This window comes from Pogona vitticeps, chromosome 6, assembly GCF_051106095.1.
Source record: "Pogona vitticeps strain Pit_001003342236 chromosome 6, PviZW2.1, whole genome shotgun sequence".
Lineage (NCBI taxonomy): Eukaryota > Metazoa > Chordata > Lepidosauria > Squamata > Agamidae > Pogona > Pogona vitticeps.
Window position 1 is genome coordinate 50,134,390 of NC_135788.1, and position 23,679 is coordinate 50,158,068.

Genomic DNA, 23,679 nt, shown 5'->3' on the forward strand with positions numbered 1-23,679 from the left:
TGCTGATGCTATTGTTGCCAGCAACAATCCAGAATAATTCCTGCCTTTGGAAATTTTTTTCTGCTTACTCTGATTCAGAAGCAGGTTGCAGTTCACAACTTACTATTTTCAAAATAAAACCTGGCCTCATATCATGTTCAATAGTACCACAGAAAAAGACTCTCTACAAAAAACAAAGGCCAGAATGCTGTTCAATTACCTGAGAGCTGAAAGGCAATCATGCAACCATTCCATTCAGCAGGACCCTCCTCGGATAACTGGTTATTTACTGGTTGCAAAATCAGGCACATGACCAGTCACACAATCACGCAAAGGATAGCCTGCTCGCCCTTACATGTATAGTTTTTCTCAAATGGTTTCTGGCCAAAAGATTTAACAGTGTCAAACACCATAACTTCATACTATTCATAAAATAGGTGCCTAGGCACTTGGTGTCCATTGTATGTACAGTACTTGATTTTTGCAGTATAAACATGGAAATACTTTCCATGATCTGAAAGTCAAAATTAAAAAATAAAAATGTTGTAAAGGATCAAAGATTTCATTTTTGTATTAGCATTTGTTTTTTGTCCATTTTTTTCAGTGTATCTATTTCAGGTAAATTTAGGGGAAATTATGCAATTCACCACAAGTAGTACAGGATTTATTATTAGGTACAAAGTAACTACAACTTACAAATGGCTTTCTAGAGCAGCAGTACCAGTGGCTCAATGGACAATTAAGATACTTTGTCAGTAGATGGGCCACAGTGGCCATCAACTCTAGTGAGGCCAAGACATGAGCTAGTAATAGCGGACGCTTCCACTACAACTGGACACTTCCACTACGACTAGACTACCTCATTTGCACAAGCAAGGATGATTGTAGAACACACAAGGAAATGCAGCCTGCTCTACAAGGAGATCAAACCACAATAGCTTAAGAAAGAAGACTAGAGGACGCACAATATCAAGTGAAGCACTCTCCTCCAATATGGAATCTATACTGGGATTATAATCCTCATTGTCCATAACCGGCGTGCTAGAAGGAGTGGTAGGAGCTGCAGAAAAAAAAAAAACCTGGAAGGCATCTGATTGAGGTAGCCTTGCCTCTCCATCTTCCTAAGCACAGCAAAGATTTTTTTTTTATATGAGATACTTTCTGTCAGGTATTTGAATTTGATGGCGGGAGGATTCTGCAACTTTAAGTCTAACAAAGTAACTTTTCCAAGCTTTGTTCACACATAAGCAGTGCCTAGCAATACAGGCTCAAGAGGGCGGCACCACACACTGTTCTGAATGGGAAAAACCACTGGGCTAGTCAGGTATAATATAAACCAAATCCCTTATGAACACACAGTGGAAGTGAAGAACACATTTAAGGAACTCGATTTGGTGGACAGAGAGCCTGAAGAACTTTGGACGGAGGCTCATAACATTGTACAGGAGGGAGCAACAAAAACCATCCCAAAGAAAAGGAAATGCATGAAAGCCAAATGGCTGCCCAACGAGGCCTTACAAATAGCAGAGAAGAGAAGGGAAACAAAATGCAAGGGAGATAGGAAAAGTTACAGAAAATGGAATGTAGACTTCCAAAGAATAGCAAGAAGAGACAAGAGGGCCTTCTTAAATGAACAATGCAAAGAAATAGAGGAAAATAATAGAAAAGGAAAAACCAGAGATCTGTTCAGGAAAAATGGAGATATTAAAGGAACATTTTGTGCAAAGATGGACATGATGAAGGACAAAAATGGTAGGGATCTAAAAGAAGCAGAAGATATCAAGAAGAGGTGGCAAGAATACACAGAAGAATTATACCAGAAAGATTTGGATATCCCAGACCAGTGGTTCTTAACCTTTGTTACTCAGGTCTTTTTGAACTGCAACTCCCAGAAACCCCAGCCAGTAGAGCTGATGGTGAAGGCTTCTGGGAGTTGCAGTCCAAAAACATCTGAGTAACAAAGGTTAAGAACCAGTGTCCCAGACAACCCAGATAATGGGGTTGCTGACCTTGAGCCAGACATCCTGGAGAGTGAAGACAAGTGGGACTTAAAAAGCATGCCTAACAACAAGGCCAGTGGAGGTGATGGCATTCCAATCGAACTAATTAAAATCTTAAAATATGATGCTGTTAAGGTGCTCATTGGAAGGACAGATCCTGAAGCTGAGGCTCCAGTACTTTGGCCATCTCATGAGAAGAGAAGACTCCTTGGAAAAGACTTTGATGTTGGGAAAGTGTGAAGGCAAGAGGAGAAGGGGACGACCGAGGATGAGATGGTTGGACAGTGTCATCGAAGCAACCAACATGAATTTGACACAACTCCGGGAGGCGGTGGAAGATAGGAGGGCCTGGCGTGTTCTGGTCCATGGGGTCACGAAGAGTTGGACACGACTAAACGACTGAACAAAACAAAAAAAAAAGGTGCTATATTCAATATGCCAGCAAGTTTGGAAAACTCAACAGTGGCCAGAAGATTGGAAAAGATCAGTCTACATCCCAATCCCAAAGAAGGGCAGTGTACAATTGCACTCATTTCACACACTAGCAAGGTTATGTTCCAAATCCTCCACGGTAGGCTTCAGCAGTATGTGGACTGAGAACTCCCAGAAGTACAAGCTGGATTTCGAAAGGGGCAGAGGAACTAGAGACCAAATTGCTAACATGCGCTGGATTATGGAGAAAGACAGAGAGCTCCAGAAAAACATCTACTTCTGCTTCATTGACTATGCAAAAGCCTTTGACTGTGTTGACCACTGCAAACTATGGCAAGTCCTTAAAGAAATGGGAGTGCCTGACCACCTTATCTATCTCCTGAGAAATCTATACATGGGACAGGAAGCAACAGTTAGAACTGGAGATGGAACAACTGATTGGTTCAAAATTGGGAAAGGAGTGTGACAAGGCTGTATATTGTCCCCCTGCTTATTTCACTTATATGATGAATACATCATGCAAAAGGCAGGACTGGAGGAATCCCAAACCGGAATTAAGATTGCTGGAAGAAATATCAACAACCTCCAATATGCAGATGATTCCACTCTGATGGCAGAAAGTGAGGAGCAATTAAAGGACCTCTTAATGAGGGTGAAAGAGGAGAGCGTAAATAATGGTCTCAAGCTCAACATAAAAAAAAACTAAGATCATGGCCATTGGCCCCATCACCTCCTGGCAAAAAAAGGGGAAGATATGGAGGCAGTGACAGATTTTACTTTCTTGGGCTCCATGATCACTGCAGGTGGTGACAGGCTATGAAATTAAAAAACACCTGCTTCTTTGGAGGAAAGCTATGACAAACCTCAGCAGCATCTTAAAAATCATAGACATAACCTTGCTGACAAAGGTCCGCATAGTCAAAGCTATGGTTTTTCCTGTAGCGATGTATGGAAGTGAGAGCTGGACCATAAAGAAAGCAGACCGCCAAAGAACTGATGCTTTTGAATTGTGGTGCTGGAGGAGGCTCTTGAGCGTCCCCTGGACTGCACGGAGAACAAACCTATCTATTCTAATGGACATCAACCCTGAGTGCTCACTGGAAGGACAGATCCTGAAGCTGAGGCTCTAATACTTTGGGCATCTCATAAGAAGAGAAGATTCCCTGGAAAAGGCCCTGATGTTGGGAAAGTGTGAAGGCAAGAGGAGAAGGGGATGACAGAGGATGGGATGGTTGGACAGTGTCACCGAAGCTGCCAACATGAATTTGACCCAGGCAGTGGAAGACAGGAGGGCCTGGCGTGCTCTGGTCCATGGGGTCATGAAGAGTCGGACATGATTAAATGACTAAACAACAACAACAACAAGCAAAACAGGCTCAAGAGGGCAGCACCACACAGTGTTCTGAATGGTTAGATCAGCTTGTACTTGAAAAGAGCTTTGACATGGACCAGGTCAGTACAGCCTCTCAAGGCATTGCCGGTGCACCTGATTTCCTATTTCAATGTTGCTTGTGCAGCACACTTTCCCCTTGGCTTCCGAAATAAACTTGGGGAAGGGGAAAAAGTCTTTTGACAAACTGAAAAGCTATAATGATTACTGCCTGGCTTCCTTTCAGGGCATTGTTTCCCCCCAGATTACATAGTACAATTGTGGAAACAAAGGAACATCCATTATAGGAGCACCTGTTCTTTTGTATTTTGAGATGGTTTTCTTTCTTTTTTTCTCCTTTTGGCATGACCAGAGAACCGCAAATTCTAACTAAGAAGTCTGTTATAATTTCATACCATGGTCTTTTTTTTTTTGAAGTGCCTAAATTTAGACTCTAAAACTCACCTCCAAGTAGTTAAATATAATGTCAGGTTTTCAAAAGAGGTAAAGAACCTGCAGTTCTCTCCCCGATTCACCTTTCAGATAAGAAACAAAAGAAGGATCCTAGATTGATTGAAGATCCTCAACTTAGGGATGCTATTAACCTTTGCACCTTAGTCAAATTACAAATTCATTACACTCTGCCTAGCTAAATATTTCTGGCAGTTTTAATTGGATTTGCTATTGCTAATCACATATAACCAACGTTGGCAAGTGCTGTAGTTTTTCATAATTCCTCCCAAGTGAGTAGAACTCTTTCTCCAGTAGTTCCACTGGCACAATTGGCTGCCAGGTATATCCTGCCTATGCCCTTACTTATATGTTCTCCTCATACCAGCAGAGACCAGAGTTGGGACCATTACTCTTCTGGGTTGCAATTTCTAGCATTCCCCAGGCAGCACAACCAGGCAACTCCCAGAAGTCCCATGTATTGCTAGTGCTGTGCAGTTGTCAAATAATCTTGCAGTTTTCTAAATCCACATGTTCCTACCATGACAAACATTTTCTTAATGAAAGTTTGGGCTGAATTGGTACGCAAACCTGCACAAAGAGCATCACATTCCCACCTGCTTCATGCACGGAAGCAGTAAAGCCTTCCAGAACATCAGCCACCCACATATAATATTATTTCCAAAGAGCTAATTAGGTTTATATTTTAAGACAGCAACCTTCAATGTTATGTCTTTGAGGGCTTGTAAAAAAAGGCATCGGATATGACTGGGGGTATTTTAAATATATGTGGTCTCAGCATAATTAAATTGTCTTGGTCTTAATTACATTCCTATGGGATTGTTCTTCCTAATTATTGTGCAACTTGAGGAAAACCTCATTATCAGCACTGATCTGAGATTTCCGTTATATTTAATAACACCACAATTCCAAAAATAGTGGCTGGAGGGTGGCGTCTCATTAAATCACGTCTTCCTTCTTATGTTTTGCAGTAAAGTTAGTGTCAAGCTGCTTGCTTACCTTGTCATCTAATTTTCGTGCACTGAAGGACAGCTCAACGTAGTCATCATTGCCTGATAATTCTTCAGCAATCACCTGAGTGGGGGAAAAAATCCTGGTTATGTTTCAAAAGAAAGAGGTGGGGGGATGAAATCTGGCACAGTGACACTTACTAATGTTTGCCACAGAGATGCCAGAATAGAAATTCTTGTCAGGCTTCATGAATGCGACACGTCCATTGCCAGGGAAACAAGATCAACAAACACCAATACAACTTAAAGGAGGAATAACACTTGATATCTGCATTCTTAGCTGCCACTATTCTCCAGACAATGGACTGTTAAGGGAAGAAGTTTATTTTGACAGCAACTGACCTCTTACCTGATTCACGCTCTGGAAGAACGTGCAGCACTCTTGAAAAGTTAGTTAGACTACAACATTCAGAATGCCCACTTGGCACAGCCAAAATGGCTGCAAGATTCTAGGAACTGTGGTCCAAAAAAGTAACTTTTTCAAAAAAAAATAATAATAATAAACCCAGGTGGGTCTCCAGGGACACACTTGTGGAAAATTCATGTTTAGATGTATCAGAGGCATCACACACAATGCAGATGGCTCAGGTTGGGCCCAGAAGATTTTACTGCCTAACAGGGAATAAGTGGGGAACTTGGGGGAATGACCTGAGAGCCAGCCACATCTGCCCTTTTCCATTTTCTACCTGAGGCAGTTGTTTCACTCTGCATAATGATTACACCAGCTTCACCAGGAATGGAGAATGGCTGGATTACAACTCCCATCATTCCTTACTATGGGTATACTGGTTAGGGGCGATGGGCATTATGATATAACATCTGGAGGAGCACAAATTGAGTAGCCTTGACACACACGTTAACCAACAAAAGAGACTAGCATACACACTATAAAACTCTCCTTGACTATTTCAATATCAGTGGAAATGAAACTATATTTTAAAGTCCCCAACTTAATTAAAATCTGGAAGGTTCACTAAGAACCAAGCTAGATGCTGGTGGGAGTGACAAATGGCCCACTAATTGCCTGTTGGCCAATTATCGACCAAGAGTAGAGGTGCAAGTCCTCTCCTTTTCACCCTTGTGCAGGAATTAAGGCCACATGAGAATTTCTCTCCTCACTGAGGGGTTTGGGGGTCAATCTCAGAGACATTTTGAGACTTTTTTGTACATTTCCTTAAACATGCAAACTAAATCTATGACAATTCTTGCCCTGCTGCATGGACTACTAAACATCAACAATGTTGTATGAATTACTGGTGGGCTTTTTGATCAATTGCCCATCCTCTTGTGCCTGCTGTGTGTGTGCATGTTTAGCAGTACACAAAAGGAAATAATATTAATTCTGCGGACATTGTGTGGAAAAACAACCACACCAGAAGTGCTCGGTGTTTTGCACTGGAGGTGAAATCTCGCACAGGGCTTGAAGAATACTTGACACAAGCTGTCTCACTGCACTGAGAGATTTGCTCTTGTCCAAACTCTCACCAACTGCAAGCTTTTTCAGGCATTCTTACTCAAGATAGGAGACTGCTGGGATTCTGCTGGTCCCCAATATCAAATGCCTGAAGGGCAAGACAGAGAGAGCTGCAACCATATGATTCAAACAAAGCCACTCCTGCAGGTCACAGCCATAATGCTGCCATATTGTGCTGAATGTCTGGGAAAGCCTTTTACATGCTCACAACATGGGGCCATGTCACACATTCTACTAAATGCACATCACTTGGGTGGGTAGCCAGGAAGTGCATCCTGTTTCCCCAGCATCCATTTAAAGACAATTAGACCCACAAAGAATAAAGGTTTCATATTACATTTGAATGTAATTTCTCATCGCTTGAATTCTTATACACAGGATTTACAGCGCTACTACTCTGGATAGCCCTCTGCCCAGTCACACCACCATAAAACTTTTTCAAAATAAAAACAAAAGCCCAAGGCCAGAAAAACTGACAAAATGCCCACCAGTATCTTCAAACTGATCATCCGTATGCATCAATGGATCAGTTACAGGTGCATACAGTCCTGAACTCACAGGATCTCCTTGCCTTTGTTTTTCACTGTCTGGATCAGAAAGCCTCAACTCACCATGAAATACGAAAATGCAGCACAGACTTCCAGTATGTGTTGAAACAAAACATACTCTCTAAGAGTGTGCTTATATTGTTCTGGACTTTTGCGTGAACTCCCAGTTTCAAAGTTTGGAATGAACTATTCCCCTGCCCTATTAAATAAGCAAATCCAATAACTTTTAGCCATGAAAAATCAAACACCATTAAGCATAGCAACAACTGAATTAGCTCCTGGTCTGCTTAACATTTATCCACAACTTCAGTTCAACTTTTTATACAAATATTCCAAGTTCTGCCCTTTTTCTGAAAGCCAGCAGTGTCACATATTTCTGTTCATACATTTTAGACAAACATTTTTGACCATTTGCTTGCTTTTCCTGATCTAGTCAAAACTACTATTTTAGGCTCACTGGCCAGATGGTACATGTTAATCCCATTTACATGATGGGTTTCAGGTCAATGGGGTTCATTTAATGAGGTTACATATCCATTTTAAATCCCATTACAATTTCTTTGAGTTTTAATATGCTGCACTTTATGGCCACATTATTCTATTACAATATTGATCAGCTAGTACCTCAAGTCATGTGAAACTAAAGAAAATGACATAGTTTTCTTGGGTAAAAAATTATCAGTAATTGCATCCAATTATTCCATTGTGGTTTACAGACTTCAAAAACTGTGAAATTAATACAAGTAACTAATGAGTTCTGAACCAAAATGGTGATTTTTTTCCTTCAAAAAATGTACAGCAAAAGTTTCAATAAATTACTTTGAAATTAATTAATGGCACCATCTTAAAGCAAAAAAACATATTACTGTTGTTGCTGCTGTGACTTACATACCATCTCATAGTGATAGAGCACTTTGGGCCCTCTCGTCAGCAACCTGGGTATTAATTTTACCAGCCTCAGAAGGATGCAAGGCTGGGTGAACCCTGAGCCAGCTACCTAAACTTAGATTGTGAGAAGAGGTTTCACTGCAGTACTGCAGTTTAACCACCGTGCCACAGAGCTCACTTATTTATTTATTATTTTATTTATTTATTTAATTTATATGCCGCCCACTCTACCCAAAGGTCTCACTTGATGCAATCTACTTTATGGAATACTTAGCTAGGAGTCAGGGCAGAAGAAGTCAAATGTAAACTAACTTTAAGGGGTTAAATGTAAATGTAAATCGTAAATGTATATTATATTTTGTATCATTTTGTTTTTAATGTAAACCTGTATATTTTAAATTGTTTTTATCTTCTAAATTGTGAGTCGCCCAGAGTAGACTATGTCTAGATGGGCGGCATATAAATGCAATAAATAAATAAATAAATAAATAAATAAATAAATAAATAAATAAATTAACTGATATCAGATTGCTCCATTAGATATAAGAAATGAATCTTCGCCACATTTTGGTTGTATCTACAGTTCAGAAGTACACAGTTCTAGTAGTTTGATATGACTCTAGCTTCGATGGCTCTATCCTATGGAATCCTAGGGTTTGTTGTTTAGCCAGGAACTTAGAATGCTTTGGGACATTTGTCTGAATTACAGCAAAGCATTCAATATACCTCACCACATGACAAATCCCGAGATTCCATAGGATGATCCCACTGAGGTTAAAGCAGGTTCTAACTTCTGCAGCGGTGTAGTTTGTAGCATTTCCCCATATGGTGAAATATTTCAAGAACATTAGACAAGCATACAAGACCTAGTTACATGAAAATCACAGAGGTAACAAGAACAAAATGTTCATGTTAGTGCTCAATATCCATATTATGAAAAATACTTTCTTTACATGGAATGCTTTTCTATAACATATTGGCACTGTCAATTTTTACAAAATAAAGGCCAAATTCCAACTGACATTTTTATTAGGCATAGCTGGGCAAAGCAGCTATGGGTAAAGCAGACATTATTCGAGCTGGGCAAAGCAAAGCAGACATTGCTTGAGCAATGCAGACATTGCTTTGAGAATTAAGTACAGTGGTGCCTCGCTTGACGATGATAATCTGTTCCATTCAAATCACTGTTAAGCGAAATCGTCGTCAAGCGAAAGTAAAAAACCCATTGAAATGCATTAAAAACTGGTTAATGCGTTACAATGGGTGAAATACCTCACTGTCCAGCGAAGATCCTCAATAGGGGAAGCCATTTTTGATAGCTGTCTTCCGTAAATACGTCCAGAAAACAGCGGGAGGCCATTTTGAAGACCCGACAATCAGCTGTAAAGATTGTTGTGAAGAAAAAAAATCGGTTCCCAAAGCAGAGAACTGATCGTCGTAAAGCGGATTTTCCCCATTGAAACATCTTTTTGCGATTGCTATAGTCATCGCAAAAACCTCATTGTTAAGCGATTTCAGTGTCAAGCGGGGTAATCGTCAAGCGGGGCACCACTGTCTCTCCTGAGACAAAAGAAAAGCAGTAATATATCAGAGGGTCCTACCGTTATGGAAGACTTCCCTGCTGTGTTGCCATGTTTCAATAAAGATTTAGATAGTTTTCTTTGTGAAACAATCTATATAAAATGACAAGAAGGAATGTTAGAAAACAATGTCACTTTGAGACACGAGATGTGATTTCCATTAGAAAGATAGACACATGTGATTTAACACAGAATTATCTGAAAAAAGAGATATAATTCCATGCTACGTAATACTGCACTATTTTAACAATGAAGCATTTCATGAATAATCTCCAAACAGATAACCCAGTGCAATGTAGAAGAGTATACAGAAACAGTTCTAGATATACTTATTAAAAATTAAGCCCTTTTGAAAATACACAAATGCATATGGGATTGTATAGATAGTATGCAGCAGCAGCATTCAACATCAAATTTCGCACGCATGTAGCCATTCACTACCATTCGCACTTGTTGAAAAACAGCCCTGACAATTATTTTGTGTTTGGTTGATAAATGGTTAACTGATGTAAAAATGAGTCAGCTTCTGGAATTTTCCCCTGTATGGTGAAGGTTTGCCATTTTTCCTTTTTCACAAAGTGAGGAGAAGGAAATCCTTGTTATATTTATCATGTGGCATCTTCATGAAGCTGTGTCAGTTTGAGGGTAATACTTTCCCTTCATTATGGAATACAGAAAACAACAAAATTAAGCTTTGATTGATTGATTGATTTGATTTTGATTGATATACAGTGGTGCCTCGCTTAGCGAGTGCACCGTATAGCGATGTTTCCGTATAGCGATCCCTTTTTCGGTAGCATCTATCATCATCATCATCATCACTGAAGACGAAGAAGGAGACACAAGAAATTAGTGCTAAAAGCAAATGTCGACTCTGTAGAGAAAAACATGAAAGTGTATCACACCTCATCTGCGAATGTCCAAAAACTGCACAAACAGATTACAAAATTAGACATCATAGAGTGGCAAAATTAGTGCACTGGTCATTATGCAAAAAATATAACTTGCCAACCTCCAAAAACCAAAGAGGCGTCAGAAAATAAAGTCAAAATCTTGTGGGATTTCTGGTTCCAAATCAATAGACACCTTGAACATAACACACCAGACATAGTAGTAATAGAATGAAGAAATGTATGGATCATTGCCACTGCAATTCTAGGGGGTTGCCAGAGCTGAAAAAAAAAATGGAAAAATTAACAAAGTACAGAGACCTGGCAATCAAAACATCTTGCTTGTGGATGAAACACACTTCAGTGGTCCCTGTAGTCGTTGGGGCTTTGGGAACAATATCAAGAAATTTCACACGGTACTATAAGCAGTTGCAGATCTCAGAAATCACACCATCAGACTACAAAAAATGGCACTATTAGGAACATCGTTATTGGCATACTGTGCTGATATTTAACAGATACTTAGGTTTTGGGTTAAAACTTGTATGGTGCTACTTTGTGAAAGGTAGTGAGTAGCAGAGGGTATCCTGCCATTGGTGTTGCCAACATGTAAAGCTTAGCATTCTTTTTCCTGCTGGTAATGTGGGCACAATATTGTGCAGTAGTATTGCGCCATGCCCTGGCTTTTTGAATCATGGGCACAGAAGCACAATGTCCCACATTCATACATCAGAGGTTTTTGGAAGAACTGAATGGTACCACAGAAAGGCCACCAAGCTATCTCGAAGACAGTATCTCCCATTATGAACCAGCTTGGGTGTTAAGATCATCAGGAGAGGCCCTTCTCTCACTCAGTTTCACCACTTTCCCAGGTTTGTCTGATGGGGACACAGGAGAGGGCCTTCTCTGTTGTTGCTCTCAGACTTTGGAACTCCCTCCCACAGGAGGCCAGACTTGGATGAATCTTTGCTGTCTTTGCACAAGCAGGGAAAGACCTTTCTCTTCCAGCAAGATTTCCCTCAGTGACTGGCTACCTGCATTTGGTTGTTAGATGGATTGTTATGCATTAATGCTTTGATTGTCTTCTTTGTACTGCTTCTGTTTACTATTTCTCAGAGTGACATTTGTTCCTTTTTAATATTTGTATACTTATTGTTTTTAGCTTTATTATTATATTTTAATGATGTAAGCTGCCTCTTCATACTAATTGATTTTTAGTTTTAAATATTATACAGTGGTGCCTCGCACAACGAGTGCCTCACACAACGATGAATTCACACAACGATGCCTTTTTCTGTTAAATTTGCTGCCTCACACAGCGATGTTTCCTATGGGGGATTTTCACACAACGATCTCCATTTTCGCTCCTGTAAAAGTGTCTTACAATGTTTGGACGCTGTTTTAAATGATTGCAATGGTTAGTCCACCTCCTGAAACCTATGCAAACTGATTTTGGTGTTGTTCTGACACTTCGTTAATTTATGATGATTTTTTGAATTTTCTCCATTGGAAACCATTGGATGGTCTGTCTAATGGTTTCCAATGGAAAAAACAAAAAATCATCATAAATTAACGAAGTGTCAGAACAACACCAAAATCAGTTTGCATAGGTTTCAGGAGGTGGACTAACCATTGCAATCATTTAAAACAGCGTCCAAACATTGTAAGACACTTTTACAGGAGCGAAAAAGGACTTCGCAAAGGCATTGAAATGTATTGAGTCGGCTTCAATACATTCCAATATAGGAAACATTGTTTCACTCAACGATGTTTCCTATGGGGATTTTCACTGAACGATGGCAATCTGTTCCAATTGGAACGGATTAACCGGTTTTCAATGCATTTCTATGAGAAATGGTGTTTCACAGAACGATGTTTCACACAACGTTGATTTTTTTTGAACCAATTAACATCGTTGTGTGAGGCACCACTGTATTTTAATGATGTAAGCCACCATTGTATACTCATTGTTTCATCTTTAAATACTGTCTTTCAAAGTAAGCTGCCTTGGGTCCTTTTTAAGGAGAAAAATGGGGTAAAATTATTATTGTTGTTGTTGCTGCTGCTGATCTTATTGCTGCTGCTGTTGTTGCTGTTGATATTGCTATAAAACACCAGGCACAATCAAAATTATAAAAACATTGACTGGTATTATATAACAGATACAAGTTTTAACCCAAAACCTAAGTATCTGTTAAATATCAGCACAGTATGCCAATAACGATGTTCCTAATAGTGCCATTTTTTGTAGTCTGATGGTGTGATTTCTGAGATCTGCAACTGCTTATAGTACCGTGTGAAATTTCTTGATATTGTTCCCAAAGCCCCAACGACTACAGGGACCACTGAAGTGTGTTTCATCCACAAGCAAGATGTTTTGATTGCCAGGTCTCTGTACTTTGTTAATTTTTCCAATTTTTTTAATTTTCAGCTCTGGCAACCCGCTAGAATTGCAGTGGCAATGATCCATACATTTCTTCATTCTATTACTACTATGTCTGGTGTGTTATGTTCAAGGTGTCTATTGATTTGGAACCAGAAATCCCACAAGATTTTGACTTCATTTTCTGACGCCTCTTTGGTTTTTGGAGGTTGGCAAGTTATATTTTTTGCATAATGACCAGTGCACTAATTTTGCCACTCTATGATGTCTAATTTTGTAATCTGTTTGTGCAGTTTTTGGACATTCGCAGATGAGGTGTGATACACTTTCATGTTTTTCTCTACAGAGTCGACATTTGCTTTTAGCACTAATTTCTTGTGTCTTCTTCTTCTTCGTCTTCAGTGATGATGATGATGATGATGATAGATGCTACCATTAGTAGCATCTCCACCTCTGGATTCCTAGACATTCCTGGAAGAATACATGACAGTTCTTAGCTGAAAAAATATAATTACTTTCTAGAAATCACACCGTTTATCTAAAGTACACAACCACTTATTTAGAGCAGAACATTCTTGTTGGGACAGCTTTGTTTGAAATCAGCAGTTTCTGGTGAAGGTGCAAATCATTTCATGAATCTGCTTCCTAAGAACTTATTTATTTATTTATTTATTTATTTATTTATTTATTTATTTATTTATTTATTTATTTATTTATTTATTTATTTATTTATTTATTTATTTATACCCTGCCTATCTGGACCAGTAGACCACTCTAGGCGGCTGTTTATTTGATTCATCCATCCTCTGTACAGCACTTGTTTCACAATCTGGGATTTAGTAATGATCATCCACTTGGTTGTGAGAGGGGGAGGTTTGCCATTTTTCCTTTTTCACAAAGTGAGGAGAAAGAAATCCTTGTTATATTTATCATGTGGCATCTTCATGAAGCTGTGTCAGTTTGAGGGTAATACTTTCCCTTCATTATGGAATACAGAAAACAACAAAATTAAGCTTTGATTGATTGATTGATTTGATTTTGATTGATATACAGTGGTGCCTCGCTTAGCGAGTGCACCGTATAGCGATGTTTCCATATAGCGATCCCTTTTTCGGGATCACTATACGGAAACATACCCGATCTTCGCAATGGGGAAAACCCGCATTACGAAGATCGGGTATTGCGGCGGCCATTTTGGAGCCGCCGAACAGCTGTTCGGCGGCTCCAAAATGGCCACCGGAAGCCCGGAAATGGCTGCCGGCAGCCGTTTTCACGCCCTGCCCTCGCTTAGCGAGGGCGCGAAAATGGCTGCCGGCAAGGGGAATCCTCGCTGAACGGGTAAGTAAGCAAGGTATTGGAACGCATTAAACTAAGTTTAATGCGTTTCAATACATTTTCCCTACCCGTTTAGCGACGATTCCGCATAGCGAGGGTTAATCCGGAACGGATTAACCTCGCTATGCGGGGCACCACTGTACTGTACTGCCCATCTAGCCCACTCTGGGCAGTTCTTACAACTATTTCCACAAGAGGAATCCATGTGTAAATCTGCTTCAGCAAAATGAACTTTAAAGGGTAAGAGTGTGTATTGGTCAAAATCAAACACTTTGAGAACTCATTCATTTCCACTCTTGGGGCTAAAACCGGTATCAACCCCAACTAGAGCAGGTGGAAAGCAGCAGGAAAAGAGCAAATATAAGGCAGACTGACTCCCTTAAGGAAACCACAGCTTTGAGTTTACAAGAGCTGAGCAGGGCAGTTGGGGAAAGGCCATTTTGGAGATTGCTCATTCATAGGGTTACTATATGGCAGAGGTGACTTGTCAGCACATAACAACAACAGAGCAGACCTATTTAATTCAATAGGACTTGATTTAATCCAATCCAATCAGTGAATCTTACAGAAACTGTATGACTTGTACCTAAGAAAGTGCCTTCAAGGGCAATTAATAATTAGAGAATACAGGGCATCATTCTTGCATTTGAGAGGAAATCAATTTTTACTGGCATTAAACTGCTCTTTGAATATGCATGCTAGGATGTGCCTCACAACTAGTCACCTTTTGGAAACCGTCATCAATTATAGATCATGTTTATTGCTTATTTATGGATGTAAAAATACCCTAGCAAGAGGATCATAAACAGCATTGGCTTCCGGGCATGCCAATTGCAACCAAGTAGAACACACAGATATTAGAAATCGCTGATTTTAGACGCATCAAATACACAGCAAATGACCAGTTCATGGATCAAGTATTGCAGTAGAACACTGATAATGGGCTAAATCCCCAAAGCTACCTGCAGAAGAAAACTGGTTTTCAGTGGCTCAAATTGTATCTCACTATTTGATTAAAAGACAATGCTTAAACTTTGCTCTAGTGATCTTTGCTAAAATGAGGAGAATCTGCTTGTGTTTTTCAGCTTTAACAAACACAGATCTAATTAGGCAGATGAGATTCTGCAACCTCTCAAGTTCTCAGGAGTTGTTAGGTTCTGTCTCGTGAGTTGTCAGAACTTGAAACTGGAGCATCTTTTTCAGGCTAATGGGTTCTCAGGATCTGGATTGGCCACATCTTCCCATGCTATAAACTGGATTTTCCAGGACAGGAAACATTGCAAGCAGCAATATTCTTCTTAATTCAGGTGGGTTCCTGTGTCTCCCCTGACTGACATCCAACACAGGGGTTGGCCTGTGGTCTGAGAAGAGGAAGGTATGTCACCCCTAAATTTTGGGGAGTGGTACCTCCTCACTAAGACCTTGTCCATACCTCCACTCCCTGCTCACTTCCAACAGATCTGACTGCTACAAGATGTCCCACATACCACACCTGACAGTTCAAGCCCCATGCCACTGAAGTGGTGGTCCTCAAACGTTTTGACATCACACATCCTTTTCAAGTTTTGAGAAACCATCAGGCCTTCCTCCTTCTCTGTAATCACTTAATCCCCTTTTAACATCCAATCCTCTTTGTCATTTAAAGTTAAAATAATCACAAAGATTTTAAATGAAAAAGAAGCAAAAGATAGTTTCTGTTATCACAGAGAGGTAACAAAACAACCAAAATCTTGTTGCTTCATGGATCCAGCATTATGTCTGCCTGTCATCTCTGGCTTGCTGTTGCACATGTGGAGATCACTGAATCCAAAAAAAGGCCCTCATACTTGTGCAAAAAGGTATTGGAGCAAGGCCTTGCATAAGCCTGGAAAACACTGGTCCACTCACACAACAAACCGTTGCATGCATGAATCAAATGAAAAGGATTCCAAGTAATGTACTTTACCATTAAAAATAACAGAAATAAAGCATATTGAATGTGAAAGAGGATGAAAACTATAGTTTCACACACACCCCTTTGAATTTTTTTTCAAATGCACACACTGAGGAGGCAACCCCATTTGGGAACCAATGCACAAAATTGTTTTCAGGTTTTGATTTCTGATCTGCTGCTTAGAGATGTAAAATTTCTATTTTTTTTTCTTGGGGGCAAAACATGGTTAGAAGTGTTTTCATTTCATATTTTCTTAAAATTTCCAAAATTTGCTATTTTTTTCCAGGAAAAAAAATTCAGAAATTTTGCATCTCTACTGTTGCTAGGCTGGATAATATTTTCGGTGACCTTCCTTCTACTTTCTTCATATACAACCTCTAAGTATTACTGCATTAAATTTGTGTTTGTTGAAAAATGGGGAGGAGAGAAGCTACGGTGGGCAATGTCTCTTGAAAGCATCCCTCCCCCCTGCATTTTGTTGTGGCTGTTTGTAGTTATGTGTCCTTCCTTCCTTCCTCTCTACTCCAGATATAAGTATTACACACATTTTGAATAACGTGATCCAAGCCAATCAAAATTCAGATAATGAATATAATGACTTTGGACCCCAAGTACCATGTGCCCAAGTCACATTTGATCAGTGTCTGGGAAAGTCACTTCTCTCAGCTATAGACTTCCAGATCCCCCAGTCAATACAGCCAAGGAAAATTGTGGCTGGGAAATTCTGAGATACTGTATGCAGTCCAAAAAAAGGTAATGCTTTGAAGCTAAGGATCGAATTTGTATTTCTTTCTCATTACTGAGTGAGCTATTTTTTTCATTGTAAATAGGTCACTCCAAAAATACATGAATAATCCATCATATTCAAACCTACGTTTCTCAGCTCTTGCAGAATTCACAGGGAGCATTGCTAACTATAGTTTCTCCTAGTAGTTATTGGTTTATGCAAGGAGACCAATGCAGAGCCAAACACAACCAAAGAAAGGCAAGATTCCTACCTGCCCAAGAGTACACTCCATGCCACCCAGGAAGTCTGCATCTTTCAGCCCATTATGGTTGCTGCTGATGTCATGGACTTCAAATCGTAGCCGTTGAACCTCTTCAAAATAAAAGTCCACTGTGAAAAGCTTTGAGAAGATGGGATTTATGCAGGTTCGAACCACTTCTGTCCTGTCAACCTGTCAATCAAGAGAAAATTAAGATCACCATTTTATTTTTACCAAGAGAAAAATGACACTTCAAATGTCTGGCCAAAAAGAAACATAGTACCAGAATAAATTGATTTGTAGAGGTAAACATTCAGAAGAATGGAATGATTCAAAGGGACCAGGCAAAAGTCTTAATATAAATAATGAAACACAGCCTGCATTATTAACAGAATTCTGTTACTGTATCTCTATTTTTGTGATACTGGAAGTTTAAAAAAACTAAAGAATTTAAAAGATCATAAGATATAATATTAAAGAACGGGGAAACACAAAGCACATAATAATATTAAAACCACCATTAAAAACCTCTTTTAAAAAGTTCCTGAATTCAATACATGTGACATTCCTAACACCTTCATTCATCCAAACCACTTAAACACGTGCCAGAAAGGGGAGGTCTTGGCCTGGTGGCGGAAGGACGAAAGGGAAGGGCCAAACTGCCTTCTTGGGAGAGTGGATTCCACAATCTGGAAGCAGCCGCTGAGAAGGCTCTCTCTCACATCCTCATCAAACAAGCTTGGGAGGGTGGTGGGGTTTATAGAAGGGCCTCCCCAGAAACTCCTAAACGCTGAGGAGGCTCATGGGAGGTTTAGAGATGGGCACAAACTGCTGGTTCTACTGTTCATGCCAGTTTTTTCTTCGGCTGAAAGGTGTTCTGTGCCTCCCAGCCCTGCCTCCTCTGGAGGGTGCCCGCACAGAGACAGAGCCCTGGCTTCCCTACCTTGCTTCCCCTGGTTGCTGCCTCTAAGTGGGTGTCTACGGGGGGGGGGGGGGAGCAAGGCTGGGAAGTGCCAAATACCTGTTTGGCAAAAAACCCACAACGAATCAGCACAAACACCAAACCGGCAGTTTATGCCCCTCTCTAGAGGTGATATAGTCTTTCAGATAGCCTGTATCCAAGCTATATAAGCTATTTGAATTGGACTGGCAGTGTTATAACAGGGGAGTCATACGGGCCCAGCAAATGCTGATTCACACACATATATACATACAGTGGTGCCTCGCTAGACGATGACCTCGGAAAACAACGAATCCGCATGATGATGAGTTTTTGTGATCGCTATAGCACTTAGCAAAACAGTGTTTCCTATGGGCAATTTTAGCTGGACGATGTTTGGGTCTGTGCTTCACAGACCGTTTTTCAAAAAATGACAATTTTAACAGTTGATCGGCGCTTCACAAAATGGCTTCCCTATGGGTGATTTTCGCAAAATGACGACGACTTTTCTCCATTGGAACACATTAAAAGGACTTCAATGCATTCCAATGGGGAATTGCATTTCGCAAGAGGATGTTTTCACAAGACAGTGATTTCAATGGAACAAATTAACATCGTCTTGCGGGGCACCACTGTAGTATGATATAGCACTACTTATCAACTTCCAGAAGGACATGTGAATTTCCTCCAAGAAACTATAAAAACAGCAAAAGTCAGTCCAACCCAACACCCATAAAAACAATGTTAGGGGGTTCATTTGCAGGCAAATTATGATCCACTAACCTCAAAAAGGACCCAGTATAAGGCACAACTAGTTGAATAAGCAGTGTAGTAATCCATCTTGAAGTACAGGTGCTCATCACAGCAATCCACATAACCATGCTCCCCAAAAGAGTCCAAAATCACAACGTACTCCATTGATCCTTATCAGCAAACTAATTTTGGTGCTTACATTTTCATAAGGACCAGCTCTTTACATAGCTGATGTATCCCAACTGTCCACTCAAGACCAATCCTAAAGCCAACTGAAAATACTTGGCATTAGAACAGTGACAGCTTACTCTTAGCGTATTATTGCTGGGTGAAAATCCATTTTCTTCCTCTACCTGCTATGAAAGCTGTAGCTAAGTTCAGAGGGAATGAGGAAGCCTGAGAAGGGAGCAGCTGATCTCCCCATCCAAGCTAAACAGAACTTCTGAAACCCCAGGCTCTTTGACCACACTGGAAACAATCAAGGAAACGGGGCTGCTACAGAAAATGGCTTCCTCATTTTAGATCTCTTTTCTGTAACTCATAATAACTGGGAAGAGGCTGCATGACAGTGTCACAAGAGGTACACTGCTCAATGTGAACTTTTATCTACAGTACAGCTGTTTCCAGTACATAACAGGAGAGACAAGAAGGAATCCAACACAGAGCTGTTTTCAGCCCCAGGTCCTTAATTAATCAATGTCTAAGCATCGTCCTTCATTGTGACTAACTCTTGCTAGCTTGTGCCCACTGAGAAAAGAAGATCAGAGAGTGAAATAGAACACTGTGGCTCTCATTCTGTGATTCAAATCTGCCCAGGCTACAGAGGTGATGATATCAAATAAAAACAACCCTCCATAGCCTGCAGTCTCATACAAAGCACCCCTTAAACATCAAGTCAAATACATAAGCTTCATGAAAACTTTGGATTTTAGCTGAATGCTATTAACCATCTCTAGCACTGGGTAAGGTGCATTCCTATGGAACTTTACACTGAAGTCCCACTGTATTCAACTATGATTTCAGCCTGAACCTGTCCCATATATAAAGCATTTCTAACTCTGCGAGTATAAAACCATTTCAGGCCAGCACCTAAATACTGATTAAACCCAGGAAGCCTAAGAAACAACACCTTATATGTGATGGGGGGGGGGGGAGTGATGTTATTTTTAGAACAAATGGAAATTAACAACAGGAAACCTTCCAGGCTGCAATAAGGTATATGAGATTCCAATAAAAGCACAAAGCAATTTGCACTTCACATGGTAGCTTATGAGCAAGCTTTTATTAACTATGCTTTCACACCATTTCATCTCTGCACTACAAATAAAAAGCCATCAAAAAAGGATGCCATACATTGTAAGTCATTGCTTTCCTATTAACTGTTTGAAAACAGTTAATGTGGATTTAACCCTTTCTTAATAAAGTCCTGGAAAATCACAAGAAAGCAACTACCCCAATTATTCCAGCTTGTCCTATCTTGTCCTAAGGATGAGTTATTCAGGAAATTAAAAGTTACAGTTGACTCCACAGACATTTATCTGATAATACTCAAAACGAAGACTGTGTGAAACAGCCATCCAGACAGAACTCCCAAAGAGAGAGCTGATAGCTATTACATCACTTTGTGTCACTCCAAAGACAATGAGGTGAAATCTAGTGCTAGCCTTCTACCAAAAGAATGGGCAATGTTGCCACAATGAATTCTCCCACACCTGGCAGCAGCCTCAAGTACATCTGGGATCAACAAAGGGCATCTGTGGGGTCCAAGGGTATGTGCAAGGAGGAAGAGAGAGAGAGAGAGAGACCGGACCTTCCGCTGAATCAGCAGGGGTCCACTCTCACATCTTAGTAGGCATCCTTCAGTCTCGAAAGACTATGGTAGCGTGCTCTGTATGGAGGACTTGGAACAGCGTCTAGTGTGGCTGAGGAGGCCAATTCGAGAGTTACAATCTCTTCCACACTGAAGACAAATCCAATCTGTCCCCTGTCCAGCTCCCTGGTTTTACTTCCTTTGTGACTTCCTCTTTGCCTCGGCCTGCTGGACAAGGGTCTCTTCAAATTGGGAGAGGCCGTGATGTACTGCCTGCCTCCAGGCTGAACGATCAGATGTCAGAGTTTCCCATCTGTTGAGGTCTATTCCTAAGGCCTTCAGATCCCGCTTGCAGATATCCTTGTATCACAGCTGTGGTCTCCCTCTGGGGCGATTTCCCTGCACTAATTCTCCATATAGGAGATCCTTTGGAATCCGACCATCAGCCATTCTCACAACATGCCCAAGCCAGCGTAGACGTCGCTGTTTCAATAATGTATGCATGCTGAAAATTCCAGCTTGTTCTAGGACTACTCTATTTGGAACTCTGTCCTGCCAGGTGATACCAAAAATCCGTCGTAGGCAACGCATATGGAAGGTGTTCAGCTTCCTCTCCTGCCGGGCACAAAGGGTCCAGGACTCGCTGCAGTACAGGAGTGTGCTCAGGACACAGGCTCTATAGACCTGGATCTTGGTATGTGTTGTCAGTTTCTTATTGAGCCATACTCTCTTTGTGAGTCTAGAGAACATGGTGGCTGCTTTCCCAATGCATTTATCCAGCTCGACATCTAGAGAGAGGGTGTCAGAGATGGTTGAGCCAAGGTACACAAAGTCATGAACAACCTCCAATTCTTGTGTGGAGATGGTAATAGAGGGAGGTGAGTCCACACCCTGGCCCATGACTTGTGTTTTCTTCAGGCTGATTGTTAGTCCAAAGTCTTGGCAGGCCTTGCTGAAACGATTCATGAGTTGTTGGAGGTCTTCAGCAGAGTGGGCAACAATGGCTGCATCGTCTGCAAAGAGGAAGTCCCACATGCATTTCAGTTGGACTTTGGTCTTCGCTCTCAATCTAGAGAGATTAAAGAGCTTTCCATCTGATCTAGTCCGGAGATAGACACCTTCTGTTGCAGTTCCAAAGGCATGCTTCAGCATGACAGCAAAAAAGATCCCAAAAAGTGTTGGTGCGAGGACACAGCCCTGTTTCACTCCGCTTCGGATGTCAAAGGGATCTGATGTTGAGCCGTCAAAAACTACAGTGCCTTTCATTCCATCGTGGAAGGACCTGATGATGTTAAGGAGACGAGGTGGACATCCAATCTTGGGAAGTATTTTGAAAAGGCCATCCCTGCTAACCAAGTCAAATGGTTTTGTAAGGTCTATGAAGGCCACTAAGAGTGGCTGTTGTTGTTCCCTGCATTTCTCCTGCAACTGTCGGAGGGAGAATACCATGTCAGTGGTGGATCTATTTGCTCGAAATCCACACTGTGATTCCGGATAGACTCTGTCTGCAAGCACCTGGAGCCTCTTCAGCACAACACGGGCAAGCAGCTTCCCTACAACGCTAAGAAGAGAGATACCACGGTAGTTATTGCAATCACCCCTGTCACCTTTGTTCTTGTACAATGTGACAATGTTTGCATCCTTCATGTCCTGTGGTACTCCACCTTCCCTCCAGCAGAGACAAAAGATTTCATACAGTTCGGTGATGATGATCTCCTTACCGCATTTCAGCACTTCAACAGGGATGTTGTCCCTTCCAGGTGCCTTGCCAGAGGTGAGGGAATCCAAGGCCGCATTTATTTCTGCTAGGGTTGGTTCGCTGTCCAGCTCTTCCAAGACAGGCAGGCACTCAATGTTATTTAATGCTTCTTCGGTTACTATATTCTTTCTGGAATATAGCTCGGAGTAGTGCTGCACCCAGCGTTCCATCTGCTGTGCTCGGTCCTGGATGATCACACCTGTAGCAGACTTCAAGGGAGCAGATTTCTTCTGTAATGGACCTAAGGCCTGCTTGATACCATCATACATTCCTTTGATGTTACCTGTGTCCGCAGCTATCTGTATCTGAGAGCAGAGCTGAAGCCAATAGTAATTGGAGCATCTCCTGGCAGCCTGTTGGACTTGGCTACGAGCGGCTCGAAGAGCTTGCAGGTTGTACTCGCTAGGACAGGCTTTGTATGCTGCTAGAGCTCTTCTCTTATCCTCAATGGCTGGCGTTAACTCCTCCGAATGGGCTTCGAACCAGTCAGCCATCTTTCTGGTCTTCTTGCCGAAGGTGGACAAGGCAGTGTTGTAGACAGTGTTCTTGAAGTGTTCCCATCGTTCAGGTGCATTTACATTAGCTGGACCTGGAAGAGTTTCCTCGAGTGCTTGGGCAAATTCCTTCACTTTTCTTTGATCGCGAGTCTTGTTGATGTCAATACGTGGTCTTCCTTCCTTTTTCATGTGATACAATTTCTTTGTTCGCAGTTTTACTCTACTACACACCAGGGAGTGATCAGTATCGCAATCAGCACTCTGGTAGCTGCGTGTGATCGTAACACTAGGAAGGCTAGAATGTCTAGTAAGGATCAAATCGAGCTGATGCCAATGCTTGGATCTTGGATGTCTCCAGGAAACTCTGTGTTGCAGCTTCGTATTAAAGAATGTGTTGCTGACACAGAGACCATAGTAACAGCAAAACTCCAGTAAGCGTTGGCCATTTTCGTTCATCTTTCCAATGCCAAAACGGCCTAGACAAGTGGGCCAAGAATTGTGATCAGCACCAACTCTAGCATTAAAGTCTCCAAGAATGAACAGTGACTCTCTTTCAGGGACTTTTTTGATAGTAGCTGCCAGATCGTCGTAGAATTTATCTTTCACTTCTGTAGTGGATGACAGTGTTGGTGCATATGCACT

General features: G+C 41.1%; 1 protein-coding gene across 3 annotated transcripts in view; it reads right to left on the minus strand.

The window, feature by feature from the left end:
- CPNE4 (copine 4) overlaps positions 1-23,679 on the minus strand; it is a 262,001-nt gene that overhangs the window by 87,158 nt on the left and 151,164 nt on the right. For all 3 annotated transcript variants that reach the window (XM_078377351.1, XM_078377352.1, XM_020806875.3), the window contains exons 3-5: positions 17,291-17,470; positions 9,773-9,844; positions 5,251-5,325 (exon numbers count right to left, since the gene is read on the minus strand). In XM_078377351.1, coding sequence (XP_078233477.1) covers positions 5,251-5,325; positions 9,773-9,844; positions 17,291-17,470 — 327 coding nt within the window. The remainder of the gene's footprint in view (positions 1-5,250; positions 5,326-9,772; positions 9,845-17,290; positions 17,471-23,679) is intronic.